Here is a 20,436-nt window from a genome sequence, read left to right as displayed (position 1 = left end):
TCATCTGTCTGAATCTGCATCAAATCTAAGCTAATACAGTTACGAAGGCTGCCTTTACAGACAGTGAAGAGAGAGACACACACTTATTTCTGTGAAGGTTGAATTGTCCTCCAGAACTCTAGCCATGGATTAGAGATACCTGTCTTGTTTTAGCATCATGCTTAACACTTTGACAGGTACGAATAGATGGGATAAATTTTACCTGTAACAGCAGCAGCAGCTATTAGACATTTTGTTAGGGTTTTGTTGTTTTTTCTTAAATGACACAGAATGAATTTCTCCTGAAGAGAGCTTCATTATAATCACATTTAGAGCCTACAATTATGCCATAATTATCTTGGTTTGAGGATTTTGGAGAACTAAATGGTTATTAACAAAATTGTGGCAGCAAGACTGGAACTAATGGCACGCTACCAGACGGATCAGAGTTATTTAAAAAAAAAATCTCATAGTGAGTTTATTGGATAATAACAAAATTTGCCAATCACAAAACCATGGTGTGGTGTTTTTCATAATAAGCTGATTGTAATGAATTAATTTGCATATAATACACACGATTTTAACAAAGAGCGGTATTTATTCAAGCATTTTAACTTTTTGTGTAGGAAATATACAGGCTCATTCATAGAAACTATTATGATAACCATGAACGTAATTTTAAAACAGGCTTGCCTGGCTTAAGAGGAATCAGTGGACTGCATGGTTTACCGGGCACTAAGGGCTTACCAGGATCACCAGGTAAGTGAGACTCTTGTTCTGCCTGCTCATAGGCACAATGTTGTGTTGGCTGCAAGCTTGGTCAGTGAGATCTTTGCAATGTGATTCTCTTGACTGTGTCATCCAAAGCCCAATGTGGAATTTGCTTCATTATTGTGGGCTCTGGCAAACAACTTCAGACAGTATGTGCTGCCACACAGATGGATTAGAACACAACTTCAAATCATAATTTCTTTCCTCTTACAAAGTTAAAGCCTCAAGGCCTTTTTTTCCCATTATGAGCCATTTTTTCAATGAGCCATTACAGACTCATGTATTTAGTAAATCCACATGCTCTATACATGTATGTTAGCATGCTGATACATTATTACATGCGGAAACATTTCAGCTTTCATCTTAATTTTGAACAACTCCACAACAGGTCCAGATGGCTACGGCTCTGCAGGTTTCCCAGGTGCAGTGGGTGACAAAGGGGAAGCAGGAGAGCCGAGCAGAGTGGAAGGCAGCCGAGGACCTCCGGGTCAGAAGGGAGACAGAGGTGTTCCAGGTTTGTATTCTGGAGATTGGGATCTGCTTATTATTTGTTTCAGCTGTGGGTGTTACAGATGTCACAAAATGCAGTATAGCGTAGACAGCTGTGTAGGCGAGCTCCTGATGTGGGGAAGGTCACTGTTTGGAGTTAGTGCTGCAGCTCAGCCAACCCTTGTTTGGAAACAGCGATGTGCATTGCCCAGTGCTGGAGAAGCCAGCCTGTCCAGGACAGCCTGGGTCCTTCCCCGTGGTAGCAGCATCTTGTAGCTCCCACTGAGCTCAGCACACTGCGAATACCAGAGGCTACTCCCAGCTGCGAGCTCCCAAAACATTTTTAATGAGGCTCCAGTTACACAAACCCCATGGCTTTTCTTTCTTTCTTTTGGTTGCAAATCCATCAGTGTTTACCTTTCTTCTGAAAGGCTCAGTGTCCATCAATGGGTGGTGCCTCCTGGGCTCTATCCCCATGCATGGTGCTTTACTTGTACCATCACCCCTCGTGCAGTGTAAGTGTCCGGCCTTACAGCGCAAACCCACGTTGTTGTAGCGGGCTGCACTTATCCCAGTATGGGTCACCACCAGTTCTTCTTCCATCAGGGAGCCACCAGACTGATGGTATGGATGAATCAACTAATTGCAGGGTTTTTTTAAAAAAAGTTTCCCAACATTTTGGCTCTGAAAGGATTAAGGACTGGCATAGATATAAAAACTTACTGGCTGAATAATAAAAAAACGGGGTTTTGTGGCTTCCTGACAACTTGAATGTACTTAAAAGAATAATCTGTCATTGGTGGGACAGATTTTTGGCCATTTAACACTTTTGATCTATAGAGAACTTCTTGGATTCAAACTTTTGGTTTTAACTGACCCCCAAAAAACCCTTAAATATCTGTGACCCCTGACTCCACAGGACACAGAAGAACAAAGCTGCTTTCTTGTCTGCCTCAATATATCTAGGGTATTTTGAGAACTTCCTATCCTGAAATAATATTTTACCTGGCAGACACAAGATTATTAGCATTCCACACAGTGAGATGTAATTAGCTATCTAGAGAACTTTGGCACAGAACTAGTATGTGGTTGTTTTAAGAGAAACCTCCACAACGTCATCTGAAAAAATAAAACAAAAGTCAGTGGGAACTGCAGGTGTTTTCCATTTTGAAAATCCCATTCTTAGCCTAAGGTGAGTCCTTATAATTGCAATTGTGCATTTGCCTTGCAGTACTGATTATTTCTTCTCTTCCTTTCAGGAGTCCAAGGACCCTTTGGCATTCCCGGACAGGAGGGATTTCCAGGGCCTCCTGGCATTTCAAATATATCAGGATATCCTGGTGATAAAGGCTCCCCAGGTCTAGACGGAGTGCCAGGTAATTCATGCCTTGTTCCCCTCAGACAACAATAAAAGATTAAGTACAAGGTTGTGCCCTCAGACAACAATAGAAGCTTAAGTACTGGGTTAGCAACAGCAGTCATTGTTATTTTGGTCTTGATTCAGTAAAATATTCCTATTAAACTCAACACCAAAGCGCACAAATAATTGTTGGACAGAACTAATGGTAGGTAAGATAATAGGGGCAGACCTCTTGAAAGCAAAAGGCAGTTCCTCCAGGTTGTCCTGATGGAAGGGTTTGATTTTCATGCAAATAACAGATTCAATCATCCAGAATTCTCTTAACAACTTTCAGAAGCATTATGCTAATTTACTGCTTTAAAATCTGAGGTCTGTGGCAGACTTGCAAGTCTATGGAATATTTTCTTAATCATTTACAAAATCTTCCTATGTGAAATTATCATGCAAACTAAGTTACATTGGGAAGCATTAGCTCTTCTTGTCTCTAAAAGGCCATTCTATGAGCCTGCCTGTCTCACACGTATGAAAGGGCCACTCTGTGTCTCTCTATATTTAGAGGCTGATGTACCTGTTGCTTATTGGACTGCACAATCATTTCAAACTGTAGCACCACCACGAAGAGCTTGTAGCAGAAGCTGCAGGTGTCCCACTATCATCTTTATATGATGCATGGACATTTTTATGCAAACTCAGCAAAAACTTACAACAGGCAAACCAGCTGAAAACCAACAAAATACCTTAAGTTTCCCAATGGAAAGAGAACGTTAGTTGGCCTAACTCCGCATATAGATTCCCACTCCCCAGGGCAGTCATTGGATTAAAAAATAAAGACAGAAGCAGTCAGGAGACTGGGAACAGGAACACCACCTTGTAGCCAAAATGGTGAGACAGGCATGGCTTACTCTTACTTTGCGACATGCATCTTGCATTCATATCCACACGTGAGCCAACTTCAACAGGCACCACAAGAGATGCCTCACTTAAAACCCTAATTAGTAAGTCCCTCTCTCCTCAGAAACAAGGTCCAAATGTCTCCTTAGGCAGCAGAGGTAATTGAACAGGAACCTGCCAGGTTTAGCTTCAGGCAATATGTAATTCTGGAAAATGAAGTTGTTCCCATAATTCCCAAGACAGCGTGAAGTAGTTATTTGTATCCAGATGTTCAACTGAAGTACCAAGATACACGGAACAGTAAGTCCTTGGCTTATTTACCACCTGGCACTGAGTCAGGTACTCGCTGCTGTCTGATTTATCTCTAGTTACTTGGAGAATTTAGGATGAAGCAGGAAGGCACCCAGTGAAGTGGGGCATTTGCTGAGGAAGGATTAGCTCATTGAAGGCTTTATCTCAGCAGGCACTTCACTTCTGTTGAAATCTTGCTTGAGATGACACTGTGCTTTGTGGGAGCTTCGTGCTCCAATTCTTCTACAGCTGCAGCAGAAGGGTACACCAGCCTAAGAGCAGGAGCAGGAGAGCTGAATAAGTCTATTGGGGAGCTAAGCATTAGCTCCCCGCTTAATGTAAGAAAATAAAACTTGATGGGATGCAATTAGATAGTACAGTAGTGTTGTTTTCCTCTGTGCCCAAGTCTTAAGTATAAACAGATTACAAACTATATGTGTTCTAAACAGGCTATCCAGGACTACAGGGGCAGCCTGGAATACCGGCTCCACCAGGAAGCAAAGGAGAAAGTGGACAAACAGGTGTGAGTGGACAGATTGGCCCAAAAGGAAGTAGAGGTGATCCTGGATCAACAGGGAGACCTGGTGTTCCCGGGTACCCTGGACCAAAAGGTAGGGATGGGAAATACTGGTCTTGGCCATGGGCAGGGGAACCTCCTATGCCATAGCAGCTTTAATAATATGACTTGTATACTCGCTTGATCTGTGTTGAAATGCAATAATGCCACATGTCATTTTGCGTTAAAGGTCGCAAGGGTGAACAAGGTGTCATCGGCTTTATGGGCACCATAGGATTTCCAGGTGATTTGGGACCCATCGGACCCAAGGGGGATAGAGGAGTGACAGGTGAGTAAGGGCAGTCAGATGCGTGATTCTTCTAAACTACTCGTTTTGCAACTACACAGAGCCTGACCTAACTGGCCCTGCTTTGAGCAGGAGGTTGGGCCAGACGATGCCTAGAGTCCTCTCCAACCTGCATGACTCCGTGTGACCCCTGGCAAATTCCAGTGGACAGGTGCCTGAATTTAACATGGGTAGTCAACTTTTTGCCTTTATGAATTTAAAATATTAAAAAAATCAATTTAATTTAGATTTAAAAATTAAATTAAAAAAAAATAATTTAAAATATCAAAAAATATCAAAATCAGAGCCACTTTGGGAGTTAAAAAAAGAAGAATTTCTGACCTAAACTATTCCTCCAAAGTAGACATACTGGATATTTAGAAATATCTTTAAAATCCTTCACTCCATCTATACCATCATGTATTTGAGTCTCCAGAAGCCCACCCAAAGATGATGCTGCACCTCAGAGAGCTGTTGGCTGTTTGGGGGGACCTTCGCAGCTTCCTGTGTCATAAATGAGGGAGCAGTAGCATCGTTCATTTCCTTCTGCTTATCTGTGTGCTGTCCAAGAGAAGACAATCCCCGTACTCACACCCATTCCCCCAGTATAATAAATAGAGCTGTTGTAGCCAAGGTGGTGAGTTACAGACCACAGTCCCTCTCTCGCATATGCAGCCAAGTAACAGCAACATGTCTGTGGATGAAAGCATATGAAGGAAATACCAGTGTTGGAGTTCTTTAATCAACCTATCTCATCTTGCTTCGTACCACAGGCTTTCAGGGCCCTCCAGGCTCTCCTGGATTGCCCCCTCTTCCTCCAAGGCTGGTTGCTGAGCAAGGTTCACCAGGTCCCCGTGGAAATATAGGACCTCAAGGAAGCCCAGGAGATATGGGACCACAGGGTCCACCGGGTGATCCAGGTAGGAATTGCGCACTCAGAGTGAAAGCTCAATTCCCCTTAGAATGAGGCCACCAGATCACCGCTTTAGCTCTCTTTTACTTCAAATTCTATAAATCAGAAGAGAGAGTCAAATTTTGGTCTTTCAAAGCTAAGGTTTGGCTTTCTTCCTCCTCCTTGCATTCAGAACATAAGCAAAACAGGAGAAAACTTCGACAACACTCACATATGTCAGATATGGATCTCACTTAAATCAAGACTGAACATATTTGGTGGAAATACGCACATCCTTGCAGGCATGCTGTCAACTCAGGGAATGTGGTGTTAGTGATGGATGGACCTGATGCAATACTCTTGCTACTAGCTTCATCAGAGATGCGTGGTGGTAGCAAGAGTGAAAGATTAGGGTTGTGGAGCTCATGTAGCCTTGATCCCAGCAACCTTTCCCCATGAAGTCAGTGCTCTTTGCCTGAGGAGAAACCATAGAATCTTGCCTTTAGTGTATATTGGTAAACCTGGCAGACAGGACCAAACATATGCAAGTGGAGCACATGTTAACAAAGTGGGTAGCATGTTGATATCTCTGCAGTCTCTGTGCTTATTACTGTTGTTGGGGCAAGGTTTCAGAGGCTCACCTGGAGATCCAGGACTCCAGGGCAGGGGTGGCATTCCAGCTCCTCCCGGCTCCAGAGGTGAACAAGGAGCAACAGGATTTCAGGGTCCAGTGGGATTTGAAGGTAAGAGATGTCGCACAGCACTTCTTCCCTCTTTCCTGTTTCATTTGTTGTGTAGTTACTGCATCACTGGATGGGGAAGAGGGGAGGAGAGAGAAACTTTCTGTCTTCACAGCTTCTTCACAAGGGACAACTAACTAACTTTTAACAGAGTTATCTTAAAGCAGTATTTTCAGAATAAGTTTTGGGAGATGTAGATGTCAAGTCTACTCAAGAGTGAGTTTGTTTTGATCTGATTGTATTTTTATATTGGTTTTCTCTTAAGTATTTCAGCCTGGTATTTCACTAGCAGTTACATTCATGGAGATGAATGGTTGGGTAGGTGATATTTAGATAGATGACGCTTAAGGGAACGTATATGTAAAAGAAATAGCCGTGTCCTTATCCAATCAAAGAGCAGAATGATTACTATCTTTATTAGCAAAGTACACAAAGAAAAAGGTATTTGCAGAGCATAGTTTTAACTGTATGCAGTAAATGCAAGCAATTCAAAAGCCATTGGTTAGTCTTGGACTAAAAATACCATTTTAAAGGAAAAATATGCTCATCTGTATTGTTCAAAGTATGCTAAAATTCATCAGAACTTTATATGTGACTTTCTCTGGCTCTGATAGTGAAATACATCATCTTAGAAACCAGGGAGCCTGAGCCAACACCAATGTACTTCAAAAGCAACTGCTGTAATCCTAGACCTACAGCTCTTTTAACAGTAATTTACCATAGAAGAGTCCTCATGCAATTAAGCTTTGTTCGTCAGCAGCTGAGCTGAAATATCAGCTAGCATCAGAGCATTTGTGGGAGCACGAACTAAGTTGTACTATTTCTTTTTCCCTGCTCTTTTAAGGTCAGCCAGGCCGCCCCGGTAGCCCCGGGCTGCCAGGCATGCCGGGTCGCAGCGTTAGCATGGGCTACCTGCTGGTGAAGCACAGCCAGTCCGATCAAGAGCCAATGTGCCCCGTTGGCATGAACAAACTCTGGAGTGGATACAGCCTACTGTACTTTGAAGGACAAGAGAAAGCACACAACCAGGATCTAGGTACGTGCAGGTATAGCTGGCAGCATCCTCAATTCCATCTCTCTGGTTGAAAAGAACAAAAGAAAGAAAAAAAAACTTAGACAAAGCTGGGACTTCAGCAAACAGGCTTAGGAAGCACCAAAATGAGGAGATAAAAACTGTATGTCTGCATAGAGTGCCTCCGGGAGAGCTCCTGTAAGTCATTAGGGTTGTTCAAGGAGACCTGTAAAGCCAGCAAAACATTCTGGACCACAGGGTTTTACTGACACGTGCTTGGGAAGGAGCAGGAGGCTGAAAACGTGCATTGTCTTCTGTGATTGCCATAATTCTTTTTTTTTTTTTTTTTTTTTTTTTTTTTTTTTTGTTAACAGGGCTGGCCGGCTCATGTTTGGCTCGGTTTAGTACTATGCCATTCCTCTACTGTAACCCTGGGGATATTTGTTATTATGCAAGTCGAAATGATAAATCCTACTGGCTCTCAACTACAGCACCTCTTCCAATGATGCCTGTGGCAGAAGATGACATTAGGCCATATATCAGTCGCTGCTCAGTTTGTGAGGCTCCAGCTGTGGCAATTGCTGTCCATAGCCAAGAAGCATCTATTCCTCACTGCCCTGAAGGCTGGCGCAGTTTGTGGATCGGATATTCCTTCCTTATGGTATTTGTTCTCCAGGGTCACATTTTGTGTGGCACTGGGTTTTGAGTTTGAGTCTTAGATACTATGAAGGCTGCTCTGTTTTAGATCCAGCAACACCAAAACCATGCATCATACTGGGGAACCAGGGAACTACAAAACTACTTTCTAGGAAGCAGAAGAGGAGAAACAAAATTTCTGTGAATTGCAGAGAAAATTGCCTCTTGTCAGACTAGCATCTGGAGTCCTTACTTGACGTAGAAAATAGTGCTTTGGAGCAGAACACGGGGACAGCTGTGGGTTAGCAAATAAAATTGCAGTGAGGTGCGACAGTAGCCTCCAAAGCATTTTCACAGCTAAAGATTGGGAGTTACTTATTACATCACTATTAAGAAGCTCATCTGGAAGAAAAAAGCCAAAACATCTCCCCTTTTATGGAAACTCAAAATCATTGATACTTGGTAGAAGCCAAAGTCGTTCACCCAGAATGGAGACAGCCTCCTGTTGTTTTTAGAAATAATCTCCAGTGTTGGGTCTGTAATGGCAACAGGAGCTGAGCTGTATATCCCATTGCTTATAGGAACTCTTAGATCTTGTGATCTTATAATTAGGCAATGGGATGTTACGGAAAAGCTTAGTGTTAGGTGTGCAGTGGAAGACCTACTGAAGGGCCTGACCTTTTCTTGAAAGACTGTACAGAGGGATCATGTAGGCACTGGAGGGCTTAACATGGCAAAGAGCAGCTAGAATGTGCTAGTGAATGATCTGACAGATGCTCATTTTTCTGACTTGCTTGATGTAAGAGAAAGTCAAAACCTGCAACAGTTTGCCCATGTTGTTAACTCATTAAAGATTGGACTGAATGCTGAAGTAAGCAAAGTTAGGAAAAAAAATAAGATTTCTCTGGCAGAAAGCATCACAGAACAATAGTCAATCTTACCCGCAAACTATTTGTTTGTCAAAAAAGCCAAAAGCTTCACCTTTTCAGAAAATAAGGTAAAAGGAAATCTGGTATTTTTCAGTTAGTTACAGAAAAAAATGTTTTGAGAAAAGACAGGTCAAATTTTTGACCAGCCCTATGTTTGACCTTTCTTTTGCTTCTATAAAAAGCCCTGATACTAATCTCATAGTTACTTCACAAGAATGCCAAGGATTAATTAAATGTTTGCAAAGCCCTGTGCAAACACTGAGCATTGTTAAGAGCAAAGTTGTCACCTTAGCAAGAATTTTTTGCCACGACAAAGTCTGCCAGCACCAAGGAACATACAGTGAGAAGAGTTCACATTTTCCCAGCTGGCGCTCGGAGCAAATGAAGTGTTTGGTGTACACATTTTTGCTTCTCAGGCAACTATGGAAGAAGTACAGCACACTTGTGGTTATCTCAGAGTACATATTGTTTTACTTCCGTGGCGTAAATTTGTCACCTCCTTCCCCTGGGTAAGGCACAATCATGAAGAGAGCCATGACGGACTCCTGCCCAAACAGCCGTAGAAGTCAGTAAGATTTCACGTAGCAGGGGCACGCCACTATCATGCATCCTGTAAAGGTAGGGTGGCATAAGCATTGCAGACGGATAAAAAGCCGTGGCCCGTACAAGAAGAGATATTACAGGCATAGAATTGGAGCTTGTACACTGAGCATAGGAATGCCAGTGCTCGTCCTGAGGTTGTCAAGCGGCTCTGCTCCCAAGCCAGGGCTCGAATAGCACGTGCAGCTTCTACTAACTGCTTTCCAGCTCCAACTACGAAGGCCTCAAAGCTGTTAATAGTTTATGCTGCGTCTTACCAACTTTGTTCTTGTAGAGGGATGCTAGAATGGTTTTACTCCTGAACTTCATCAGCAAATCTGGTGGGGCTGCAACTTTGGGATTTGGGTGGGGTTTTTTTTTTGGGGGGGGACTTGTTTTGGTTTGGTTTGTTTTTTAAAAAATTCAGCAACATTTAACATTACCCAGAAATCAAAGTCCTTTACTCTGTTAAAAGGTGGCCATTTCTGTTACTCATTTGTATGAACACAGTGGGCCTCTTGCAGCATAAACCAAGGCAGTTATGGCTTTCACTTTTATAATACAGGGTTTATTAAAATGTAGGCAGGCAAACATATTGGCTGTGCCCAGATTCCTCCCTACATTTATAAAACTATTCAGTAACTTCTATTTTCCAGCTGCTTTCTTTTATATTGCAAATTCCTTCAGTTTTTAACAAAAAAAATTAAACAGCTTCATTTAAAAATGCAGCTGTACAGTTCTTAAAGGGACAGAGGAAATGTTTGTTTTGTTAGCGATGCCTTTGACAGAAGAGAAGTAACATTCCCTTCATTACCACAGTACGTGTCAAAGGTAATAGTTGAGTGGTGCAAAGATGCACGATTTTTGTGTAATTTGCTGTCAAAGAATATGTCATAGAGGAAACTGGTTATTTGTATAGAAGCTAATTTTGTTTCCACAGTGCTCCTTGTGTGCAATGCAGAGTAAGACAGACTTTATAATTAGGGAAAGTCAAGCTAGATATATGGTGGAAAGGTCTTCTCAGTGAGGGCAATCAAACAGAGGAACAGGTGGCCCAGAGAGGTTGTGGAAACTCCATCCTTGGAGGTATTAACAACTCAACGGTGCCCTGGAGCGACCGAGGGCAACTTTGAAGTTGGCCCTGCTTTGAGCAGGGGACTGGCTGAAGTGACCTCCAGTGGACCCTTCCCACCTAAATGATTTTCCAAGTCTAAGCCTTCCAGCAGTGGAAATCTTAACTATAGAAAAGATGTTTGTCAGAAGATTTTAAAGTGGCATCAGCATATGAGCTAGCTCCTTTGTATATCTAAAGCATAGCCCTTAAGCCTTACAGAGTTGCAGGATTAACTGACTCTCTGCTCCAGAGATAAGAATTAGGAGCGATTCTAGTGGTTTTTCTCTTTTCCCACGCGTAAGTTTTTGACAGCATTGCCTGAGGTTTAACTCTGAACGCTGCCCTCCTTGTCTCATTTAGCATACTGCTGCTGGTGATGAAGGTGGAGGACAGTCGCTGGTTTCTCCTGGGAGCTGCCTAGAAGATTTCAGAGCGACTCCCTTCATCGAATGCAACGGCGCACGCGGAACCTGTCACTACTTTGCAAATAAATACAGCTTCTGGCTCACTACCATCGACCAGCCCTTCCAAAGCAAGCCCTCGGCAGATACACTCAAGGCAGGACTCATCCGAAGCCATATCAGCAGATGTCAAGTCTGTATGAAAAATTTATAGAAGTCTTTCACACCATAAGGAACCTGCTTATCGTGTAGTTCTTATGCAGTGGAACCTTCTATGATGGTTAGACATTTGAATAAATCATGTTGGTGCTTTTTTAACTTATTACCTCAAAAGCTGAATGGAAAGTTAATTTTTAAAAATGTCTGTAAAAGCAAATTAAGTGTAACACAAATTAAGTCTAACACACAGATCTAGTGCTGTGTTCTTCTACTATAGAGTATATGTACACATTTTTCACTAGTCTAACATAACGTCATTTGCCAAATGATGCAGATACTCGCAGCTTTGCAACACCAAAAAAAAGCCTTCAATAATAAATGGTTACCTTGGTCAGATACCCACCACATTTACTTTAAGAAAATATATGTATCTTTTCTATTAACTGTATTCATCACAACAGTAAACACTAACAGCTGCAGTTCGGTAAAAAATTAACACAGTGTGATCAAAGTGCTAAACCCTTGCAAAATACTGAAAATATACTCTGGAAAGTGCTTATGTCCAGCATTGCAACCTAACTTTGATGTCAGTGTTTTATGCTTGGGCATTTCAAACACACCCAAAACAATCATTTTTTTATTGTATTTGTTTTTTTCAAGGCTCACCATGCTTTAGCACTTAACCACTGACAATAGCAGAGAAGCCCACAGGCCTCCCAAAAATAGTGACCACGAAAAGCAACTCTTCCTATTTTGATGAGGAGACTGCATGATGAAGATCAGCATTTTATTTTACAAGCTTGATATTTTTTTTCTAGACATATCCCAGGCCAAATGATCATTACAAAGGTCTCTTGCTCCATTGTCTCGTGGACATCCATCTGTATCACACTGCCCACACAGCAGCAGCACCGAGTGGTTTTTGCGTTGCATCTTTTCCCCTCTGAAACCAAGACACTCATCACAGTTTCTAACCCCGTGCTGTTGGAGCAGCCATTGCACGTAGGGTAGGTTTTGCAGGAGAGCTTATTGCTCAATGCCACATGACCTTCAAATGTAGAACTTCCAGACCTGCCAGTTGTCTGTCTGAAGGCATGCTGTCCCGGCCGTTGGGAACACGTGGCAATGGGATGAGCACCATCCCAACTTGCACGCAGCCATCCTTCTGAAGGCAAAGGGGAAGGAAACAAAGCATTTATTTAGCCCCATCTTTTCCCATAGAGAACCAGGTTATTGCATGCCAGGCCTGATAAATGGCCAGAATGGCTAGCTCTTTCCTGCTGTAGAAAGAGGCAATTTAGCCACTGGTGACAGACAGTTGTCTGTCGCTACTGCAAGAAAGGGGGGAAAAAAAGGATCAGCTGCAAATTTCCTATTCGCGTAGTCTGTTTATATACCCGAATGCTTAAAACTGAAATCGAGGAGACTTTTATAGCAATGAGTTAATTTTTCAACAGTTCACCTCACTCCTGCTTCAGGTGCTTCCTGGCTTTTGTAATTACATTCCATCCTCACTGTATCATAAATAAAACCTGTTTTTTTCTACACCTCTATTTGTTGATGATTTCCATTTTGTAAATGGTGTTTTTCTATACAATGCATATGGACTGCTCTGTTTAATTACTATGTTTGCACCTAAGGAATTGGAAAAGCACTGCCAGTGAAATTCAAACTCTTCAAACAGGAAGACACTTGTTTCTTTCGTGGCACTTAAAAAGATCCAAGAGGGAAGCTGTGTTTCTAAAATTGCTTGTTTAAGCTGAACTACTGAAATAGTATTTAATCTGTTGTTAGGAAGACCAATTTAAGCCAATAAATTACAAAGTTGCAGATTAAAGCAACGTGGGTTTTGTGCTCTGCAATGTTCAGGAAACCAACATTAACCAAACTTGACAAGTGTTACCTCCACCAAAAAAACCTAAAGGATAAATTAACTTAAAGTTCCTAGCTAGCACAGTGTCTAACCTAGATTAGTTGTACATTACATAGATGTATCTATAAACAGAGAAATTACCTGAGCTTGAAATGAGCTCTCTGGCTGCGTTGTAGTTCTGAAAGGCAGTCCCCAAACAAGCTAATCACACTAGTATTTGTTTCAGCCAAATAAAACACTTTTAAAACGTTGCAGTCAACATAAGCCAAGTCTATTCCACACTTGCCAGTTCTTTTAAATTACCCATGGCAGTAACAAACACCCAAGAATCAGCAACGTGCCTCTTCCAGGCGTTGCTAGACACCAGTGGTCGTGGGATGATCACACAGGTATCACTTGTGATTTTTACAGCGTGCAACTCCAGCAATGAAGCACATTCAGTGTTTTAAGAGAATTCAAGTGGAGGTTATAGAAATCTGTAACAACTGATTAAGTCAACAACAGCAGCAAACTATTTGGATTTTAATGGCTAATACATTGCCCAATCTTCCTATGCAGCTAATTTTTTTGGCACACAAAACTTTAGTAGGTAGGTCTTCCACCAACAGTTGCTTTCCCTCTTAATTTTCTCAGATTCACATAAGCTGTTCTTAACAAGATTGTCCAGTGCAGTTACGGCACAGCATTGCGTTGAACACGCAGGCACGGTACAGGGAAAACCAAACCACGAAACCCCACAAGGTGCCACACACTTGAACTTTTGTACTTTGTTTGTGTACATCATGTGCTTCAGGTCTGTGTACTCATACCGGTGTTTCTCCAAAGCCTACGTAATCGCTGTTTGGGAAGGGGAGGGAGCTCATGCACACAAACACATGGAATACTTGCAGCAGCCAGAGGATTTCACCCAATGAACTAACCTGCAGCACAGCATGGAAGGGAACTGACTTACTCAAACTGCCTCTTAGCTGGACGTTTACCTCCTCTCCTACAAAGAAAGGCTGAGAGAATTGGGGTTGTTAACGTGGAGAAGAGAAGGCTCTGGGGAGACCTTATTGCAGCCTTTCAAGACTTAAAGGGAGCTTATAAGTAAGATGGAGAGAGCTTTTATGAAGGCCCATAGTGACAGAACAAGGGGCAGCAGTTTTAAACAGAGAGGGTAGAATGAGATTCAACAGAAGGAGGACATTTGTTACAATGAGGGTGGTGAGACACTGGAACAGGCTGCCCAGAGAAGTTGTGGATGCCCCATCATTGGAAGTCTTCAAGGTCAGGCTAGATGGGGCTTTGAGGAGCCTGATCTAGTGAAAGATGTCCCTGGCCATGGAAAGGGGAGTTGGACTAGATGATCTCTGAAGATCCCTTCCAAACCAAACCGTTCCATGATTCTGTGATCCCAGAGCCCACCACCAAGAAGTTAAAATATTTTTATTCAGGAAAAACTCAGCTACAGCAAAACAAAACATTCTTTTTACTGAACTATAGTGCTCCAGCCTAGGATGTAAAATCCACAAGTGTTGTGCCTGGTTTTGACAAAGTCAGATCTTTTGCTTCAAAGCGTGCTCTTTGCTTCCTACACTCCTGTTTGAAAACACACTGAAGAGTAACATGCTGCTGAGCCTGCAGAAGGTAAACAAGATTACATTCCCTTTCTGTAGGTAATACTGCATCAGTATACCAGCACAGATATAGTGAAGCCAACATAGTGACATCAGTTGACACCAATTATTTCCTCAGAGTGTATTGACCAGATCAGCTGAGTTAATTCACACCCTACATGACTGGGCTTGTCCATAGCTGCTGGAAATAGAAAATTAGCAAGTGGCAAACATGACTCCACAAGAGAAGGTATCAGATGGCTGCCAGAAGAGAGGCTGGGGGGTCACTGTTGATGTGTCGATGGTGCCCCAGTGCCATCAGCAGCAGTCCTCATAAAGGCGTGGGGGCCAGTGGCAGCCGCAAGGAGGAAGAGGGGACCTGGTCTCACAGCCAGTAGGGACTAGGCACACATTGGCGCAAGATATACGGACAAGGGGAACAAGTAGCATAGAATCATAGAATTGTTTGGGTTGGAAGGAACCTTAGACATCATCTAGTTCCAACCCCCCTGCCATGGGCAGGGACATCTCCCTCTAGACCAGGTTGCTCAAAGCCCCATCCAACCTGGGCTTGAACACCTCCAGGGATGGAGCTTGCACAGCTCCCCTGGGCAACCTGTTCCAGTGCTTCACCACCCTCTCGGTAAATAATTTCTTGCTAATACCTAATCTAAATCTACCCTCTTTCAGTTTAAAACCATTACCTTTTTGTCCTATCACTACACTCCCTTATAGAGTCCCTCTCCGTCTTTCCTGTAGGCCCCCTTTAGGGGGGAGCCTTCTCTTCTTCTCGAGGCTGAACAACTCCAGCTCTCTCAGCCTGTCCTCATAGGAGAGGTGCATCGCTGCACCCCATGACCCACAAGCACAGAAGTAAAAACAGGCAGTCATGCTTCCCACCACAACATGGGCAAGGACATCACTAAGCTGGATCAGGTGGCTCAGTAGCTCTCCTTGCCCCACGGATACCCAGGGGGTTCAGGCTCCCTTTGTGGCCCCCATGAGACTTGAAGCCATGTTGGGGTTGTTGGGGCTGACAGTGACCTTGGTCTTGCACCACCAGCACCTGCAAGGGCAGGATGGGGCCTTCTCAACCATCCCGGCACAGATCCTACCCCGCTCACCCTGCCATCCTTCCCTCCCCCTCGGGTCACAGCCATCACCTCAGGCACGGGCAGGCCGGTAGCTTACATTCACCCAGCACAGCCAAAAATAACTTCTCTTTTATTGCACTGTTCAAACACTTCACATAATCCAGCCAAACGTAACAGGAAGAGAGAGGGGGAAAAAATAAATACTTGTAAAATGAGGTTCCCCTCCCAGGCAGAGCAGGGAGAGCAGCCGGGTCTCCGCTTTCACCCACCATCACTAGCCCTGGCAGAGAGAGGTCCCAGGGCGCTCCAGCAGCACACAACCACGACCGGCCCAGCTCCAGGGTTCTCACTGAGGTTATTAATGGGGAAAGCAACCTTGCAGCAACAGAGGAAAACCCTCACTGCAGCCGGTGGGATGCAGAAGAGCACACATCAAACAGGAGCACACACAGCTGCTGTTAATCGCACAGTAGGGGTTGGAAGGGACCTTTGGAAATCATCTAGTCCACCCCGGCTCCCAGAGCAGGTTCACCTACAGCAGGCTGGACAGCAACATATCCAGGAAGGTTTTTACTATCTCCAGAGAAGGAGACTCCACAACCTCTCTGGGCAGCCTGTTCCAGTGCTCCGTCACCCTTAAAGTGAAGAAGTTTTTCCTCATGTTGAGATGGAATTTCCTGCGTTCCAGTTTGTGCCTATTGCCCCTTGTCCTGTCGCTGGACACCACTGAAAAGAGGTGACACCCTCTTGACACCCACCCTTTACATATTTATAAGCATTAATGAGATACCCTCTGTCTCCTCTTCTCCAGGCGAACAGATCCAGGTCTCTCAGCCTTTCCTCATAAGAGAGGTGCTCCATTCCCCTGATGATTTTTGTGGCCCTTTGCTGGACTCTCTCCAGTGGTTCTCTGTCCTCCTTGAACCAGGGAGCCCAGAACTGGACACAGTACTCCAGATGTGGCCTCACCAGGGCAGAGTAGAGGGGGAGGATAATAGTAAATAATAATTAATTAATTAACGTGAGTCCTAGCGCTGGCTCAGCCTGACTAGCGGCCCAGCCTACAGCTGCTGTGCTAAAAGTACATCAGCTGCTGCGCTGTGAGGACATTAAGGCAACAAGATTTAGAAGATGTGTTTATCAGCGTAGTCCCTGTGCCGCCAGTCCCTATCCTGCAGCTTCACTGCTGCTCTCCATCAATAATGCGAGCAGAATTGTTCCAGTAAAATTATGGAGGATGAGAGGGGAAAAAAGCCCCAATGCTTTTTGCAGTGCTGGGATATCAGAATGCATCTGCAGAAGCAGTAGGGAAATTCATGAATTATTGTTAGGACACTTAACAAGCACAGACAGAAAAAGAAACAGCACCACTAACCAGGAAAAAATCCTTGCAATTTCAGTGTTGAGGGTTGAACTGTTCTCTAATCATGCCTGCAGGCATTAAGATAGCATAGGCACCGCTGCAGTAGATAGAGCATCAACGCTAGGCTGTGAAAATGGAGCTCAGCTGAAAACCCATGAACATCATGCTGGACAAGTGTAGACCTATAGGTTCCTGTGTCATCTCTTTCAGTGAAAACAACCAAGTTGGAGATTTTGGAAAGACTGTAGAGATTCCTTAGGTTCTCATATGAATCAAATGCTGGTGCAACGGAATTTCAAATATTTATACCTTAAGAAGCATCAGATGTTAAATTTACACAATTTTTTCCTGTTCTATACCTTCTAGGTTTAAAGCATCTCCCAAAAGCCTGCCCTTGTAACCAGTGACCAGAGGCTCTGTCACAGCTTCTGTGCACTTCAGGTTCAGTTGTCAACAGATGCAGCAAAGCCAGTGGTGGACCTCTCGCAGACAAGCGGGCAGATCGCTTTGGTCACGAACAAGACTGAGGTTTTAAGCCTGTTTGCCTCTTCTCAGTCCTGAGGGAAGACTAGACACTAGTCTTGAAGTTTTGTTAAGAGCTAGGAAAGGCTTTTAATTATATTAATTTTTAAATACCACAAAGCAGGTGCTGTTCAGTCTCTGACAGACTGGCAGGTGTAAAACTGCAAACCCCTAGCAGATCCAAAAGATGACAACCCTTAAATATACAGAGGTTTTTATCTCAAGCCGTTCTTCCCCACTATGCATGTACTGTGCATAAACTTGAAAGCAGAAAATAAAACCACTACTCTGCAGCAAGTTGTTCAAGAGGACCTACTTCTGATATACTCAGTAATCATGTAATTCATTATTCATTTAGGAATTGTCTTCCTATGTACTAAACAACTATGATTTGGGTGGAACAGAAAAAGGCAACAACAAAGCATAAGAACCACCAACCCTTTAGTTTCAGAAAATTATGTCAGAAGCATCCAGAGAAAGAGAAGGGGAGTCCCCACACACCAACTTGCAGAACTGGAAACACGTAAGCTTCATCTTTGGGGTAGGGGTGTTTTTTTGTTCTTTTTTTTTCTTTTTTTTTTTCAAGAAGGGTTTGGTGTGTATGGGGGGTGTTTGTTGTTTTGGGTTTTTTTTTTTAAACTAGCTGTTCTTCACTCTGGTTGCCATGTCTCAGTGTGGACTCCTGGGTCACTGCATGCAATTCTTTGTAGCCAAGAGGGCTGGGAAGCTCTAAGAGCAGTATTGGCTCCTCCTTTTTGCTGCAGTCAGGAGAGAAACCACACACCTCATTAGTGCTCCTTCGTGCGCCTTTCTACTCCACAAAAGGCAGTTTCTCTTCCCTTCCTCCTGCATTAGCCAGTTTCACATCAGAAAGTGCCAGTCCTCTCTTCCCTCCAGGTAGACGGTAATGTCATGCATAGCTGCTAAAAATCAAAGCTGCAGCTTTGCCTGGACACAACTAAGGAGGAATTGGAAGGGAGACAGAACACAGGTATCCAACACCATGGTATCATATAGGTACCATAAAGAGGTCTCTACAAAATGCAAACAAAATAGAAAACTGCTTCCTCCCCTCCCCCCAAATCTTTGCTATCCACATTAAAAAAAAAAAAAAAAAAGTTATAAGGGAAAAAATGAAGGGAAAAGACCTTCCTCCTGCAAACTACAATTAGACCAGCAAGAGCTGTGATACTGCCTGTTAGTACATGAAAGCCCACTATGGAAGGAGGATTCACATTAATCAAGTCTCCAAATGAATAGTAGATATCCACAATGATTTTAATAGTAGAGCTTCTGAATCTTACACTGTCATATCTGACATAAAAAGGTTGTAATTGATTTATTAGCTACAAATATAAATTATATCTGGATTTTCTGGTGGTTTTTTTTTTTTTTAAGAATAAAAAAGTACCATGTGTTCAATCTTCCAAAGTTAGAATCAGAAGGGGAAAGACAATAATCATGTGAAAGCTGTCGAGAGTACACAAATAGATCATTTACATACAATGTGAAACGTTGAGTCGTTAAAAAAAAAAAAAGTCAGACTCCTTCAAAACCGTTCAAATGATCATTGCTACCAATTGTACAAACACAGCATTTGTTTTCAGAGCCCTCGGAAACTGGCAAGTTGTCCTCCATAATTTCACTCATGTTCCCATTTTCATACATAGAGCTTCCCAGAAACTTTTAATGGTCAGAAGATTTGGGTGTTTGGGGTTTTTTTTCCCCACGTACACCATTTCATCTACTTATTCTTTGACTTTTTCTTTCTGGTGAACTGCAAGCACTTCTTATTCCTCAGTTTGCTGGAACAAACAATCCCTCCCCTTTTCTTATGTTATGTAAATGGTTCAGGCACAACAACCAGATTTTGTCCTTTTTGCTGGCTTGTAGTCAGTAATATCTACAGTCTGCGGTGGCCCCTCAGTTTTCTGCCGTACAATTATTGGGACTACCATCTCAAACACTGTTTCAAAGAGGTAGTCCACCTTGTATCCTGTTTTCGCACTGGTCTCAAAGCACATTTTCTCAGCTGCTGGAACATCCTTCTCATCCAGCATTTTGTATTTCAGTATCTTTTTATAGAGCGCAATCGCATCCTCTGCACGGACTTGTTTTCGCACCTTCAAGCCACAACTGGCAACAGACTTCTCGGGTCTATTTTCATCCGGTGGTAAAGCACAGTCATCGGTGAGGTCAACTTTATTTCCAACAATAGCAAAAATGCAGTCAGCACTTGCACTGTCCGTCAGTGCCAAGAATCTTTCTTCCAGCTCTGTCAGGCTTTGGAGGCTGTTCACATCATACGTGAGGATCACAGCAGCTGCTCCTCTGCAGTACATAGACCCGAGGCCATGAAACTGCTCCCGCCCTGGCAAAGGTTTAAACACAACAAAAAGTTAGTGTGCTGGAAGCTACATTATTAACCCAGTAAAAGACTTTGAGGACTTTTAAGCCCATCTCACAGGTTTGGATGGAGTACTGAAGGTAAAAATGTGTTATTTGTAGCATTTTCATTTTTTTCCTTCTGCTTTTCCCTAAGAATGAGTGCAACAACGCCACAGAATAGCTCAGCTCACTGCTTGCTCAATTTTAGAGAAGGGAATCTGTGCAGACAAGTGACGGAGCAAGCGTGCCACAGCACCCACAGTTGCAGAAAGCAAATAAGTTTTAGGGTTTTTTTCATTAAATTGCATACTAGTTTATTTATGCCACATTAACAACTATCCTGCTTGCACCCACAGACAGACCATTCCACCTATTTAACCATTTATCAACAAACAATAAGTTCTACTGTTTCCAATTCTTCTAGAACTTATCACTTTTATAAATTCAGTACACACTTTCAAGTACATCCAGTTCAGAAATCTGGATCAGAGTCAGTAATCCACTTCTTCCTAG

At 43.1% G+C, this 20,436-nt stretch overlaps 2 protein-coding genes across 2 annotated transcripts in view; one reads left to right on the top strand and one right to left on the bottom strand.

The window, feature by feature from the left end:
* The window catches only part of COL4A2 (collagen, type IV, alpha 2), a 165,993-nt gene extending 154,749 nt beyond the window's left edge, over positions 1-11,244 (top strand). The window contains exons 39-48 of the mRNA XM_009892158.1: positions 667-738; positions 1,139-1,264; positions 2,499-2,615; positions 4,231-4,392; positions 4,528-4,626; positions 5,397-5,543; positions 6,142-6,258; positions 7,100-7,291; positions 7,642-7,928; positions 10,886-11,244. Coding sequence (XP_009890460.1) covers positions 667-738; positions 1,139-1,264; positions 2,499-2,615; positions 4,231-4,392; positions 4,528-4,626; positions 5,397-5,543; positions 6,142-6,258; positions 7,100-7,291; positions 7,642-7,928; positions 10,886-11,140 — 1,574 coding nt within the window. The 3' untranslated portion in view covers positions 11,141-11,244. The remainder of the gene's footprint in view (positions 1-666; positions 739-1,138; positions 1,265-2,498; positions 2,616-4,230; positions 4,393-4,527; positions 4,627-5,396; positions 5,544-6,141; positions 6,259-7,099; positions 7,292-7,641; positions 7,929-10,885) is intronic.
* An 8,138-nt stretch (positions 11,245-19,382) lies between these two features.
* On the bottom strand, positions 19,383-19,904 carry RAB20 (RAB20, member RAS oncogene family). The gene has a single exon (XM_009892139.1). It carries the CDS (start codon positions 19,875-19,877, stop codon positions 19,386-19,388), a length of 492 nt encoding a protein of 163 aa, XP_009890441.1. The 5' UTR covers positions 19,878-19,904; the 3' UTR covers positions 19,383-19,385.
* Positions 19,905-20,436: the final 532 nt, after the last annotated feature.

This window comes from Charadrius vociferus, unplaced genomic scaffold (genome assembly GCF_000708025.1).
Source record: "Charadrius vociferus isolate BGI_N301 unplaced genomic scaffold, ASM70802v2 scaffold218, whole genome shotgun sequence".
Classification (NCBI taxonomy): Eukaryota; Metazoa; Chordata; class Aves; order Charadriiformes; family Charadriidae; genus Charadrius; species Charadrius vociferus.
This window is presented reverse-complemented; position numbering and strand designations above follow the sequence as displayed.